Source organism: Numenius arquata, chromosome W, assembly GCF_964106895.1.
Source record: "Numenius arquata chromosome W, bNumArq3.hap1.1, whole genome shotgun sequence".
Lineage (NCBI taxonomy): Eukaryota > Metazoa > Chordata > Aves > Charadriiformes > Scolopacidae > Numenius > Numenius arquata.
Genome location: NC_133615.1, coordinates 597,140 through 611,345, shown reverse-complemented (window position 1 = coordinate 611,345; position 14,206 = coordinate 597,140). Strand labels below are relative to the sequence as shown.

Genomic DNA, 14,206 nt, shown 5'->3' with positions numbered 1-14,206 from the left:
CCTTCCCAGCCCAAACAGCGGGCTCTTCCCGGTGATTTTACAAACTGGCAGTTTTGAGGTTTGCTGAAGGGACTTACAGACTATGCGAAGTCATGACCCAGGAGATGCTTCTTCATTTTTTCATTATTTTTAAAGAAATCTATTTATTAAGAATATGCTTACCGAAAAAAATGCGTAGTCATTTTTGCCAGGCTAGAAGCTGTCTCAGCAGGTTGAATGCAACTAAAGGGTCACGTTAAATTCAAAACAAATAATATTTTGCATAAGATTGCAAATTATTACCAACATACCATTGAAATTCCTTTCTTTAGAGGTGCGCTAATACAGAAAAAGAATGATACTCTGCCACGTTTTTTCCAAATGGAGCCCTAAATCAGTGTTCTCAGACTGGATGTATTTCTGGTAACTAGATTTTAGGATACATGATTGTTATTGACTCCGGAGTGATGGGAAAATGTTAATGTCTGAAAATTGCTTAGTAATATTTTGTTTCATTGGAGTCTCTAGCACTATTTTATGGCCAAAACACATTTAGTGTCATTATTCATTAATTATAATCATGTTAATCCATAAGCATTCTTTCGGGGGTGGCTTTTCCTCCTCGTGTAGGCGAGCAGCAGGCATTTCACCTGGCTTTGTAAGGTGTCTGCTCCCTCTGAGAGGGCTCAAACTCAACTGGTCCGTGAATTTTATGGGAAAATATCCCTCTGCCTCCTGCACCATTCTCATTTCTTTAGGGGAGTTTTGGCCGTTGCCTTCAGGCTGGGTATTTTGTGTGTGCCTGTTGGCTGGTGGCTCTAGTCTTGGAACATGGAGAAGTCCCGCTGAAGACAGAAGCTCTTCACCAGCGTTGAGCTGGAGATGATGCAGGGTTGTACACGTGGCTGTATATTTTGATGTGTAATTTATGAAAACTTTGTCTCCTGTAGAGACACCCGCTGAAGCCAGTGTCCTTGCTTCTGTACATAAAAACTCCGTCATTTTCACCACAAGATTAAAGAGAAGCCCGAGTTCTGGATCGGTTTGTTTCCAAGCAAAAGGTGCTTTTAAACGTTGGTTCCAGTCAGTGCTGTTTGTTATTTGGCTCATTGCAGAATTCACAGCAGAGCTTCAGCAGGCAGAGCCGGGAGGGAGTTGTGCATCGGATCATTTCACTGCAGTACCTACATGCCTTTGCACATTTTTATTCTTACATAAGGCAGAAAATGATTTCATATTACACTTGGAATGAATAGTTGCCGATGCCAGATGGCTTGGTTTAGTTAAGTTTGATTGCTGAATAAAAGACACTGTGGTGTTTTAAAGGTAGAAGCAGCAAGATTGCTATCCTGGGATCTTGAAGCTGTAAGGGCGTTTGCTGACACCGTCACACTGACAGGTTCAGACGAGGCAAGAAAACTTGTTAGTAGAAACACGCATCCTCAAACTGCAGATAAAAGATAATTACCGAGTATAACCTTTTAATTTTATAGGCCAAACTCCTCTCACTGGAGGCGGGAGGGGAAGGGAAGCTGTTTCACAGCAACAGGAAACGGTCTTATCCTATCAACAGCAAACCCCACCGACATTAGGGGTACAACAACAAAACAGCCACTTTTTTTCAAGTTTCTCAAATGTCTTTTAAAGCGGGTGTTTAATTATGTCCAGTTGGTTAGCTGGTGGTAATTTAGCAGCAGGTTTTATGGGAGTAAACTGTGCTGATACTCTTGCACACGGGAGGCTGGTGGGGATTTAGCCAAGGTGTGAATTTACAGCACACTAACTCCTCTGCATTAACTCTCCACTTGGATATTGTCGCTCTGCACCAAATCTGCCTCTCTGCATCGCAGATAAATCTACTTTGCACGTATATATATATGCGTTAAGCTCCAAGTAACAAATGCAAACAGAGCGCTCGCACACAGCCTGGTGAGTGCACCATAAATTCATTCCCTACCTCCGCTCCACCTTCTCAGCCCCGGGAGGCGAAGTGATGAGGCCTCAGGAATCACAAAATTTGCTTTTTAGGTCCCGCTGATCAGCAGCGCCGGTTTGCTAAAAGACAGGCTTTTTTTCCTCTTTCTGTACTTTTGTTCTAGTTGCTTTGGAAACTGGTTTAAAGGTGCTCGCCAAGTCAGGACTGGGAGTCCGAGCACAGAAATGCTCCTGAATAACCAAAGTTGGTAAAAACTAAATCAACAGTTGATTCAGCTTCGGCTTTCTACTTAACTCTTATGCCTCAGCCAGCATCCGTTCCACTAAGGATTTTTTTTGTTTTTGAAGCGGTACAATTCAGTACCCAAAAGCCAAATAGACTGGAAAAGGATCTTAAACTTGCTGATCAGCCTCGGAGGCCACGAGCCCCTGCTGAGTTACAGATTTCTTACAGCATCCCTAGGAGCGGTGACAGAACAGTAGGTATGCACAGATTTTATACCGAGCTCTGCAAAGAGAATGGAGTTTATCTAAAATAATATCTAATTTAGCTGTTACTTCCTATTCAGACACTATTTCCCACACAAAAAGGGACCTTGGCTCTTATTTTTCCTCTTTACAAGAAGCTTTTTTTTCTTCAGGTGCTGCTAAAGCAGTTTTCTGGAGCTGGGAAGGGGAAGAAGGATTTTATTTTTTTTACGTTGTTCTTTCATAGGCAATAATTTCTCAGAAATGCTGCTTTTGTTAAAGAGAGAATCCCTGGATTATCCCATGCAGATTTGGCAGATCATTGTCAGTCACCTCGGTGCGTAAGAACCCTCCTCCTTTTCCTAAAGGACTATCACTTCCTTTAAAGAGAAGCTGAAACAAGAGTCTGTGCAAATACCTTTTAAAACCAAAATCTAACGTTGACAGACAAATGATAACTTGCAGAATCACATTGAATTTTTATTCCATATTTGAAGTAGGAGCAGAGCGCTAACAGGCATCGAATGGTGGTGGTCAGTCTGGGTTTCTCCCTTCAGGGCTGCCCGTGGCCAATAGGCACAGATTTAAACACCGCTCTCTCTGGAGATGTGCAGAACTGTTTCAAATCATGTTGTTAACACATTTATTTTTTTTTTTTAACTGCCCTATTTCTCCAATCTAGACACGACCTTTGCGACTGCATTTTTGCTTTGGGGGGTTTGTTCTCTGTTAGGGAAGAACGTGGTCCTGAGCTGGGGCTTTGTGCTCTGCTTCTCACATCCCTGAGAGGAAGCCCCAGGGTATCCCAGCACAGGGAAAGGCTGGGATCCCGCTGGAGCAGGGATGGGTGAGAGATGCAGAACCTTCTGCCAGAGCTGTGTGTTTCCTGGGGGCACCTGGGCTTGCGGTTCAGCCACCCCAGCGTGGCTGCGAGCGGCTGCAAAGTGGCTTTTCAGATAGAGGGGGACTTGGAAAATCTGCGGTGAAAGTAGAGCTTTTAATCCGGATATCAAAGTACCTTTTGGAAGGAATTGAAACAGTTAAGCAAGGAAAATCTCTATCCCGAATATATTTAATAACTGATAACCAGAAAAATGTGTGAATATTCCATCTCTTATACTTTGGCAATTATTGAGTAATTACTGATCGCTAATTTGTTCTAAGGTTTTACAGCTGTACAATGGCATCACTGGGGGATATCACTGGATGTGCCTATTTGCATGTGGGGGCCCAGCCAGTGCTCCCAGTTAGGTAAAGGGGGGGGTGTCTCGAAACAAGCATAAATTATTCAAATTTAAAAAAAAAAAGTCGAAAAGCTGCTGTGTTTTTCAAGTGCAATGCCATCGCATGGCTAAGTGTAAACCATCTCACGCAGGCAACTTGTAAGAGACACTTAGGCTTGTAAGAAAATATTCTCCAAGAATTTTAAAATTGAGGACTGCATTTCCAAGTTTCCATCGTTTTGATGATCCCGATGCCGACCCTTGGAGAGGATGTGTGTGATAAGTGTGGAAAGAAGAGGCAGCACCGGGGAGTTCTGCGGCGGGCGACAGTTTGCCCAGGAGCTGCAGACGATCTGCAGATATGGCCGGTGCTGATGAGAAAATGAGAGCGAGGAGCGGGGGAAATCAGGCGGCTGGCTTCAAACCCGACAGCAGAGTTGCTCTCCCTGAGTCCGCAGGGCAGGAGACACTTGGAGAAGGATAATTAAGTCCCCAAACCCCAGCGTCCTGGCGGGAAGCGCTGATCTCGTTAGCTTTCCCCACGCCGCTGGAGCTGCTGAACGCTTTTCTTTAAAGTCTGGGGTCACTCGGGAATGAGGGATTTGTGTGTTTTGCAAGCGCATTGAAGGCTCTGAAGTCAAAGGTTAAAAACACTCCGGTGCTGCAGATACGAGTGCCGCTGGTCTAACTGGTTCCCTTTAAACTCGGGTGAGTAAAGCTGGAGCTGAACGGGAAGAGCCGCATCCAACAGAACTGTTTGGGGATGAGTGTCAAAAATCCCACCGCTCTCTCGGTTTCACCCATACTGACACAGCACAGAACGAATTTTAGCCAAAGGGTACCTGAATAAAATGGGCTTCGGCTGGAAAAAGGGAGAAAATTATGGGAAGGTGGTGGCGGGCTGCGGATCTCCTGGCGGCTGCTTGAATAGGAGAGGGGAAGCCGGGGCTGCTGCCACCACGTCTGGCTCGTCACTGGAGAAGATTTAGAGGTCGGAAACGCTTCGTGCTCCGATGATCAGCTATCAAATAGAAGCCGGCGTGTGTAGGCAGGTGAAACGCAGATCTTTGATCAGTTTAACTCTTATTATCAAGCAGCGTTTCCCTAACAGTAAGTTAGCGCAGGGAGAGGGGGCGTTCCGCATATTCCCCTCTCCTGTTAACTCGCTGTGGGGCAGCACTTCATCCTTCCTCTGCTTAGAAGTTTTAATGGCTTTTTCTTTCAATAGGGACTGATTTTTAATGAAAATTATGAGTTTTGGAGAACGGTATCTGTAAGAGAGCACCTTCTCTCTCTGGTCACTCTCTGGTGCTGTGAGCCCCGCAGGGTTATCCAGGTGACACTCCGTTGCTTTACCCAAGTTTCTTCTGTTTAAAAAAGACTCTGTTGTGTGAACCGAGTTGTTTCAGCGCAGTTCACAGGTAAGAGTTGTATCAAACTTAGGTGTTTGCCATTAAAATGTCACCTGTCCTGTCTGCTCCTGAAATCTGTTTTAACGATACTTATTTTTACTCTCCACTTTTTAAAATCGCGAATTGCACCAGAATCCGCGGCTCCGCTCGGTTTGTGTCCGTGGTGTTCGGGTCCTGCTCAGAGCCCTTGTCCTGCCGTGCAGGAGCCTTGTGCTGGGCTGGGAGGACCGGGAGCCTCCACGGGCTCCCTTCCTTCCTTCTGCCAAAGCTACTAAAAATAGTAAGTATTTTTCCCTGTAGCCAGTAAATGAGCTCGCTTCGTTGCCTTTAGAGTTGGAGACCCATTAGGTGGAAAGTTTCTCATGCTGCATCCCACCAGCGTGCTCCTGCCATGGCCTGTTTGCCATTATTATTACACTTTAAATAGTGATTTAATTAATTATTTTATATCTCACAAAATACTATTTAAAAATATGGAAAAAATGTTAAGGACTTTCCTCTTCGAGTTTCATTGGTAGGAATATCCTAGTCACACTCAGAATTCATACTTCGAATGATTTTCCTAAAAGTTAAAGCTTAAAGCTTAGAGGATGAGCTGTTGCAACCTCTTTTATAATGGTAACTGTCAAGGAGACAGGGATTTCAATGACAATACAAGTTGTCCTGCAGCTGTTCTGAGGTTACACTGCAGTACTATGGACCTTTAGATGAAGTACAGCAGCATTAGTTTCAGAAGTCCCTGGTGGTATCTGGAGAGGCTGGTTTACGTGTTGGGAGCAGTTCATTGCCCTGTGGATTTTGATGGTCCATGTGAAAATCTCGACCTGCCAAGTACCTTCCTAAAGCCAGAGCTTGCGTCGAGCGTCTGTGGACATTGTGGGGTGTTTGAAAGGCAGCCTGGGCTGGGTCTGCACATCTTTTATTGCAGCCACGGTTTTGGGGAAGAGAAGGCCAGTTTGGGGAGGCTTTTAAAGCATCCCGTAACACTTGGGTGGCTGCAGCTGCCATCTCATTTTTTCTGGATTAAGTTCGGTGGAGAAAGAGGCCGCCTCATTTTCTGGTTGTCATTTGCCCAGGAAGTAAAAGCAAATTGTAATGAGGGTCTCCCAGCAGGAGAACCTCCTAACAAATGAGAGGCAGATTCTGAGTGACAGCCGGCTGCCGCCCCAGTGATAAATGTATTTTCATACGCGGCCGGCCAAGGGCACTTTCTGCTCCCGCGGAGTGCTGCCGCTCAGATCGGCACCCCGCATTTGAATACGGAGTAATGGTAATGGCTGATGCGGAACTCTATTACTGTAAGGTTAGAAATTAAGTTAGAGATTTTATTAAGTTAAAAAAATGTAGTACGTGCGCTTTGACTTTATCTTGATATTATTGAGAAGCCACTTGAAGGACAGGAAGAAAATTAATTTAAAGATGCAGATACACTCTTTTTCTCAGTACAGTCCTGAAATTTTTACTGCAATTGTTAGTATTCCTGGAACTAGCATAGAAATTAAATTATTAAAGATACTGAAACTGTTTTAAGTTAATAGTATTTTAGATATTTCCACTAAATTGCTTGGAAAGTAGCGGTTTCTTTTTTTAAAGTGCTCATAAAACCCTCTGAAGGGCCATCTTGAAAGAATTCACTTTTGGTATGAAAAATGAATTTCAGATAGCAGGTGAAGCCGTCTAGTTTTTTATGACTTTGTACCCCGTTTAAGTGCGTTTATTCTGAAATAAGTATCGTTATCTCAAAGGCTGATATTTATTCCTCATCGCAATTTGGACTCCATATATGTTCTGCAGTGTTTTGCACCCTCCATTAAAATCCAACTTTTAATTTTTGATTAAAAAAAAAAGAAAACCAGAAAACTTTTGTTTGCGTGCTGTGGAATCGGTCAGTGCAGGCCGCTGCCGGGAGAGCACAGACACACCGGCACGGCCTGACTAACCGGGATTTTCCTTGGGGCTCATTTCTAGGAGCGACTGATCGCTCAGACCTACCTCTGTTTGTTAAGATCTATTCTAAAAGTGCGTTATTTTTATTTCGTTGGGGAGGAAAGTAGAGGGAGAGTTACTTTTTTCATTAGTGCCATAAACACCAGTGATTCTCAGCTTAACATTTCAGTTGTTCGCTGTCTCTTATTAATCTTTGCCGTTAGCATGATGAGCTTTAGATTTCTGATTTCTTCCTGTTGTATAAACTGCGTTTGCGCCTGCCTTGGGGGGGCTGCTGGGGCAGATCTCCCCAGCCTGGCTGCTGGGTGAAATCACTGCCAGTGACTCCCTGCCGGTCCATGAAGGAGTCGCAGAGTCACCTCCTCCTTAATTTTCCGATAACCATCCTCGCGCAGCGATGGTCTGTGTCCCGTGCAAAAGCTGGAGCTGATAATTTCATACTGCTCCGTGCTAAGAGCGGGCACGTCATTCTAAGGGTATTGCTTATCTGTGGCAAACCTCTGCTCTCCTGTGTCCCTCGCGTGATGGGCGCTGGAAGGGCAGTGTTCTGGGCACGCCTTAGGTACGCTAATTCTCAGTAAGTGAATGTTTTGTTCTGCTTTAGTTATGGCATCCGTAGAGATTGGGGATATAAATATCTAATAATAAAGGTGGTAAAACATTAGTGTGTCTCCATAGCAGTACATAAGTTGCTTTATCAATTTAAAGTATGCATTCCAGTATATTTATGAAAATAAAATTGCTGCGGTGATACAGTGATTATTTTTTTTATGTCACCTTTTAGCAGAATATTGCAATTCAATGTAGAGTTTACCAAATATTGGACTTAGAATTAGGTTGTCATAGCTTCAGTATATCATGTGTTACAGGACAGCCGCGGCAGCAGGTGCAGAAGTCAAATAGTCTCCCAGGAGCATCCTCCCATTAAAAACCAATTGCTGGGGCAGAGGGAAGCCGCGCACAGCTGCTCTGCGTCCCACCGCCTCCGCGCTAATTCTCTGCCCTCGTATAACTGATTTGGGGCCGGGAAACTGCAAATGGGAACCGGGAAGCCCTCCCCAGGAAGGGGGGTGTGCTGGGTGCTCTCTGTTTGAGGCATTAGTGCCGCAATCCATTAAGGCAGCGCTCAGCGCCGGCTCAGCCGCCGGGCACCAAAGGGATGGCACAAGCAGAATATTTGGAATGAGCAGCAATAAATTGGTGGTGTCAGGCTTCCTCGTTGGCCTGGGAAACGGGAGATGAGCATTGTAACGCAGGCGTTCAGACAGCGCAGTAAAAAATAAATCTTGGCTTGAAAGGATTAGCATCAATTAGAGAAGCACTTCCTTTAAATAACAAAGCAGATTAATTCCCTTAAGGATTGTACTTATTGGAACACATTTTCAGTAGTAAAAAGAGCAACAAGTGTGCTAGTACTATTGATTTTCTACCTTTGAATTACCAAAACATATTTTATTGACAAGTATTACTTGCTTGTTAAGTGCTAAAGAGTTTGATGGGTCTAAACATGGGATCATCTAATTAATTGCCCTTTCAAACTTCCATCCTAAGCTGCGGTGATTACGTTAAAGGGATAGGTTTGGGGCTCCGTCGGAGTTCACTCGCCTTTTCTGTGACGAACAAGAAATGAATATATTAATGGGTACTTAATACGTAAGGCTAACTTCAGATGCAGTATATCATTCTGAGTAGGACTTCATCTTTTAACGTCCCGGTGATGGGTACAGGAGCACTACTTTTATTCTTGCAGCCTAATGTTACTCAGTGAATATTAGAGAGTCTTCTCTCCGCGCAGTTCATCCCTGCCAATTTAGCGTTGGCCCAGAGCCTCTGAACTCAGAGCTGCTGTTACAAAGTTTTGAAGGAATACTTTGTGGGTGCTGGGGGACCACACTTCCCTGCGGGATGGAGAAGCCCCTCGGTGCTGCGGGAGATGCTCTGGGGGCTGTACCCCCGGGGTGCGAGGGGACGTGAGCTGAGCCACCGGGGTTTGCCCTTTGCAAGATCTCCAAAGCGTTAGAGAACACAAAACAAACGAGCCTGTCTTGTGTAAAGCCTATTGTGCAGTTATTAAACAGTAACCTCAAGTAACGAGTAAATAACATCTTAACGGTGACTCTGGCCGTGGAATAAGTGAGTAATTTTTCATGGTGTTTGTTGTATGTGTATATATTGTTGGATATTGTGAAAAAGAAGTGTTTGATGCTGGTGAGAGCACAGCTGGGATTCGCTGAGTTCCCGGAGTGGCCGGCGGCACAGCTGGGTGGAGTGTGGGTCTGCCGTGGGTGCGGGAGGGTGCGCTGCAGGGGATTGGGATGTGATGTTAAATACCCTCAGAGATCGGCTGGAGCTTGGAGTCTGCTACTCGGCCTCAGAAACATTTTTTTGATGGCAAAAGCTGTGCGTGGCGGATGTGTGGTGCAGGGCTGTGCATAGACGATGCTTTGCCATGAGAACTGTGTGGTTCGATTAGTGGTGCGAGCTCTCATCTGAGGAAATACTAGATCCTGTCCTCTGCTGAAATGAAGAGGGGTGTTTCGGTGAAGCGGTTCTTGCCCTCCCCTGCCCACCACCTCGCCAGCCGGAGGCTCCTGACATCCAGCTTACAGCCTCCTTTGCGGGGTGTGAGTATTAGATTTTTTAAAAAAAAAAAAAAAAAAAACTGTTAAGGGCACATTTATGTTTGTATTCCTGACAAATTACTCTGGTTTAAAAACTGGATTTGGCAGGGAACGTGTTCGTATGATGATTTAATTCCACTTTATTGGCTAAGCAGCTGTTAGAACGCTTAAAAGGAATTGTCGCAGCGTTTAATACTGATCAGCATGTGCTTAAGTCCCGCCTGATAAGACATTTCAGTGGGGTGCTTTCGGATTTTGGGTTGGTCAGAGGCACTTAAGCGCCCCAAGGAAAGGAGCACAAGTCCCGTGTGGGACGCGGCCGGGGTTATGTCTCTGCCCTTCCTTCAGGAGCGCGGGAGCAGCACGTGCCGCCCTCCTAAAGCCCTCTGCAGAAGGGCTTGGCTTGGCCCCTCCGGGGTGTTTGCCAATGGACACAATGACACTCGGAAAATGAGTGCTAGAATAACAGAAAATGCAGGTGAAAATGAAGAGGTTTTTCCACATAGTATTTAATTTTTACTGATGGTAATGGTGTGCCTCAATCTTGGAAAAAAAAAAAAGGTGTCTAGAAGTTTATATACTTGTTCGTTTGTGTTTGCTGAAGTCTTTTAAGCATCATCATGGTGACCGGTAATGAATCTCTGCCATTCCTGTTCTCCCCCCATCTTTCCAGACTATCCATGGCCATAAAGGACCCATAACGGCGGTGGCTTTCGCCCCCGACGGCCGATACCTCGCCACCTACTCCAACTCCGACAGCCACCTCTCCTTCTGGCAGGTAAGGACGCGGCTCCGTCCGTCTGTGCGCACGTCGTTAGCGAACTCAGGTTTGGGACTTCCTTTCAGCATCCTTCAGTAATGAACGTAAGGAAATGTGTGTCGGTGGCGTCAGGGAGCCCTGTGCTGGGCTGTGGAGCTGCCTCCCGGCTCCCTCCTCACACCGAGGGCAGGAAAGCTGAGGTAGAAACAGTATAAAGGGGTCAGGAACACAAGGAGAAACTGAGAAACGGGCCACCGTTCTGTGGAGCGCCCAGAGGTTTATTTTCTTTAACATGTCAGTCTTTTTCTTTGTAATCTCGTGTCGGGAGGAATGGTTTTGTCAGCTGTAGGCTGCTGCCTACGTTCCCCAAGCAGGATTTTTGTCTTCCTTCAAACGGCTTTAGAATTTAAAAATTTGTTATTTGAAAGCAAGTTGTCTGGTCAAGCAACGTGCGCTATCAAAGTCACCGAGTCTTCCAGCAGTCAGGCTGTAGAACAGAGCTCGCTGTGCCCGTAGGAACCCGCTGCGCTCGTTAACACACTGCCCCAGCTTTCTCTGGCAGTCAGTACTTCACGGGTGCCATAAAAAATTGCTAAATTATTACCCATCGCTATACTGTGTGCTTTCTGAAACAGGAAATGAGAACAGCGAGAATCTTCATCCATTGGTTACATTTATTCAATTTAAGTGCTCGGGGAAGATCTGGAAAGCAATCAGACCAGATCTTTTGGAATTGGCAGGGGAAAAAAAAAAAGAAGTCAGGCAGGAGTTTTAAATTGTGACCTGCCCCACTCTTCCAGGTGCCTAAACGTTCACGTTCAAGTGGCTCTTACATAAAGAGTTAAATACACCTACACATTTAGTTTTAAAGTGTGACCTCGTGCACTAGTGATTTTTCCCTTCTGTGTTCTATTTGGCACTATTATTAATGCAGGAAAATCAGTAACATTAGTCATCTTAAAAGGGTTATTACTCAAGATGATTTAAATTGTGAAAATGTCAGCGGTGCTTGCATGCTCCCTGCTAGAGATGCCATGATTTACACTCTCTGACACCGCTCTGCTGCCGAGAAGAGCCGGGAAAAAGTAATGGCTTGTACTTTGTCCTGATCAGAATTCAGGACGTGGCATCAGCAATAACATGCCTTAAATGTCCCAGGGTTTGCCAAGGTTTCACGGGGCACGTCTCAGGGATGCGGCTGACCGGCCGCCGGCTGCTGCTGCTGGAAATCCCGGGCTGCCACGCAGGAGGGTGGAAGGGTTTTGAGACTAAAGCGGCGTCTCGGAAAGTGGAGGGTTCTGTGTATCTCGGTGGGTTAGATCAGAGAATCTCGTGTTTAAAAACACGGGTGATTATTGGCCTGCTCTCCGAAGAGCGTAACTCCACAGATGGCTTCCGAACGGCCTCTTCGTCTGCCAGACGATAAAAAACCTCATGCTCTTGGGTTTTTTCTGTTCGTACCTATCGTGACAACTGAGCTTTCTTCTGCATATCTTCAGTTCTAGGGCTTTTATAGGTTAGATAAATAATATTCTAGCATAAATATAATCTTATTAATTTTTTTCCTTACCTTCTGAATGTGTATGCTTGTGCTTAGCATGCCTTTATTAATTGCCCCCAAGGAGCACATATATATTAGCGTGCCTTTATTAATTGCCCCCGAGGAGCACAGTGAGACATGCCACCGCTGGGTTCATCGGGTCTCCCGTTGCGCACAGTTGTGTGTGGTGGCCATTAGCCACCATCCAGCCCACCCGCCCCTCTGCTCCCCTTCTGGTACAAAACTAATTAATCGGGGTTTGAGCCAGCACTGGTGCTGGGAATGGCGGGGGGGTTGGAGTCTGGGTGGTGGGGCGGGTTGGTGACCCTCCCCAGCGTCCCTGGGCAGGGTGGGTGACGGGCGGGTGTCCCCGCAGATGAACACCTCTCTCCTGGGGAGCATCGGCATGCTCAACTCGGCGCCCCAACTCCGCTGCATCAAGACCTACCAGGTGCCCCCCGTGCAGCCGGCCTCGCCGGGCTCCCACAACGCCCTCCGCCTGGCACGGCTCATCTGGACCTCCAACCGCAACGTCATCCTCATGGCTCACGACGGCAAGGAGCATCGCTTTATGGTCTAGGGTAGGTCCCCCCATGCCACAAACCCGTTCCTCTCAAACTTCTTCCTAATTCTCCCTCTCCCTGCCTGCTCCTCGCTCCGGTGGGTTTCTGCCCACCCCGGCGAGGTGGCCACGCTGACGCTGGCTGCTTTTCCCTTGCAGCCGGGAGGAGGAAGGTGGTGGCGGCGCTGGGGAAGGTGCTCCTTGCCTGGCACAGCAGAATCTGGGGACCGGTGACGCTGACGGCGTTCCCCGGCCAGCCCCGCGGCAGCAGGGATGCCACCGGGCTCTGTGGGGGCGCTGGACTGGCCCCCGCCTCGCTGGCAGCCGGGTTTGCCCAGCAACCCTCATTTAAACGCGTCTTTTCCTTTGGAGACTCTGGGGAGACTCTGGCAGAATCTCAGTGTTTACCAAAAAGGCTCGTGTTTACATGTACTTTCTCCCAGTGACCAGTGAATGATGGCGGGGGATGCCTCTGGGAGCACCTGGGGGTCGGATGGAGGGGTGGGGAGGGTTGAGCTTCGGGGGGGTGGCTGGCCTGAGTTCTGACCCACAGGGCATGTTCCCTCATACAAAAAATGTCCCGGTTTTCAAGTGAGGAAGAAGACCATAGTCCATGTGTAAATATAAATGAAAAAAAATCTGTTGAAGATGGAGTAGCAAACTTGAAAAAAGGAGTATTTATATATAAAGGTGTTTTTTGCTACCAGTGCAGGTATTTATTTAAAAAAAAAAAAAAGTCAAAAAGCTTTTTTCTTGCACAAGCCGTTCCCATTTGTGCCGGGCAGCGATTCCACGCACCCTGCCGTGCCACCCCGCGCCGGTGTCACAGCTACCAGAGGGGAAGGACACGGGCCCAGAGGGAGGCGGCACAAATGGCATCGGCGGGGAGCGATCCCGGCAGGAAAAATGCTGGAAAGCGTGTAGGAGGTAAGTTATTTGAATGGAGATACTGAAATGTGTTCTTCAGTGGCAATATTCCTGTGTAACATCAGCTGTGACTGTGTTTCCCTCTTCTCACATATCTAATTTTGTGAAATATTTAATGGTGTGAAAGTATGCTGGTTTATGCTCACAGTAAAGAAAAAAAAAATCTATAAAATGCTATTTTATTTAAACATATTGATGTATATGTTTGTATAGCTTTTTCTTTGCCATTTTTGTCTGAAAGGCTCACAGCAGTAAGCAGGCTGTCTTTACATAATGAAGTGAAAATGGTACTTAGAGAATCTTCCCTTCTCCAAAAAGGAATAAATGAATTTTAAAAATAGCTTCTCAATATAAAAAGCATTGATTTATTTTTTTTTTCGGTGGTCTGTGTAGTATACTGTACATGGAAGTGAGATTTACAGTCCACAAGCTACATATCTGTTTGCTGTTTAAAAACAATTAAAATAAATAAATAAATTAAAAATCAAGACGTTAAGACCATTAGGAATGTTTAACACAAACTGCCGTAAAGCGGATCTCTTCTCGCGCGGGAATGTAGTGTAGAGTGCAGAGCTCTGTAGTAGAACATCAGGGTCTTTTCTAAGTGAACTAATGCAGCGTGCATGTACATGGTGTTTATACAGATCTATATGTAACCCTGGAGATCAAACATAAAATAAAATTAAAATCAAAAAAAAGAGGGAGCGCCGAGGTGCTGTGTCAGCGTCCCGTCCCCCCCCCGCCGTCCCAGACACACGTCGGGTTCCCGTAGATATTACGTGTATGTGTGCGTTCCCTTGGGAAATAAAGCAGGGCCCCGGCGGGGACGGGG

The 14,206-nt window shown here is 46.2% G+C and overlaps 1 protein-coding gene across 1 annotated transcript in view; it reads left to right on the top strand.

The window, feature by feature from the left end:
- LOC141476563 (WD repeat-containing protein 7) overlaps window positions 1-13,169 on the top strand; it is an 87,505-nt gene extending 74,336 nt beyond the window's left edge. The window contains exons 26-28 of the mRNA XM_074165255.1: window positions 10,259-10,363; window positions 12,262-12,466; window positions 12,607-13,169. Coding sequence (XP_074021356.1) covers window positions 10,259-10,363; window positions 12,262-12,465 — 309 coding nt within the window. The 3' untranslated portion in view covers window position 12,466; window positions 12,607-13,169. The remainder of the gene's footprint in view (window positions 1-10,258; window positions 10,364-12,261; window positions 12,467-12,606) is intronic.
- Window positions 13,170-14,206: the final 1,037 nt, after the last annotated feature.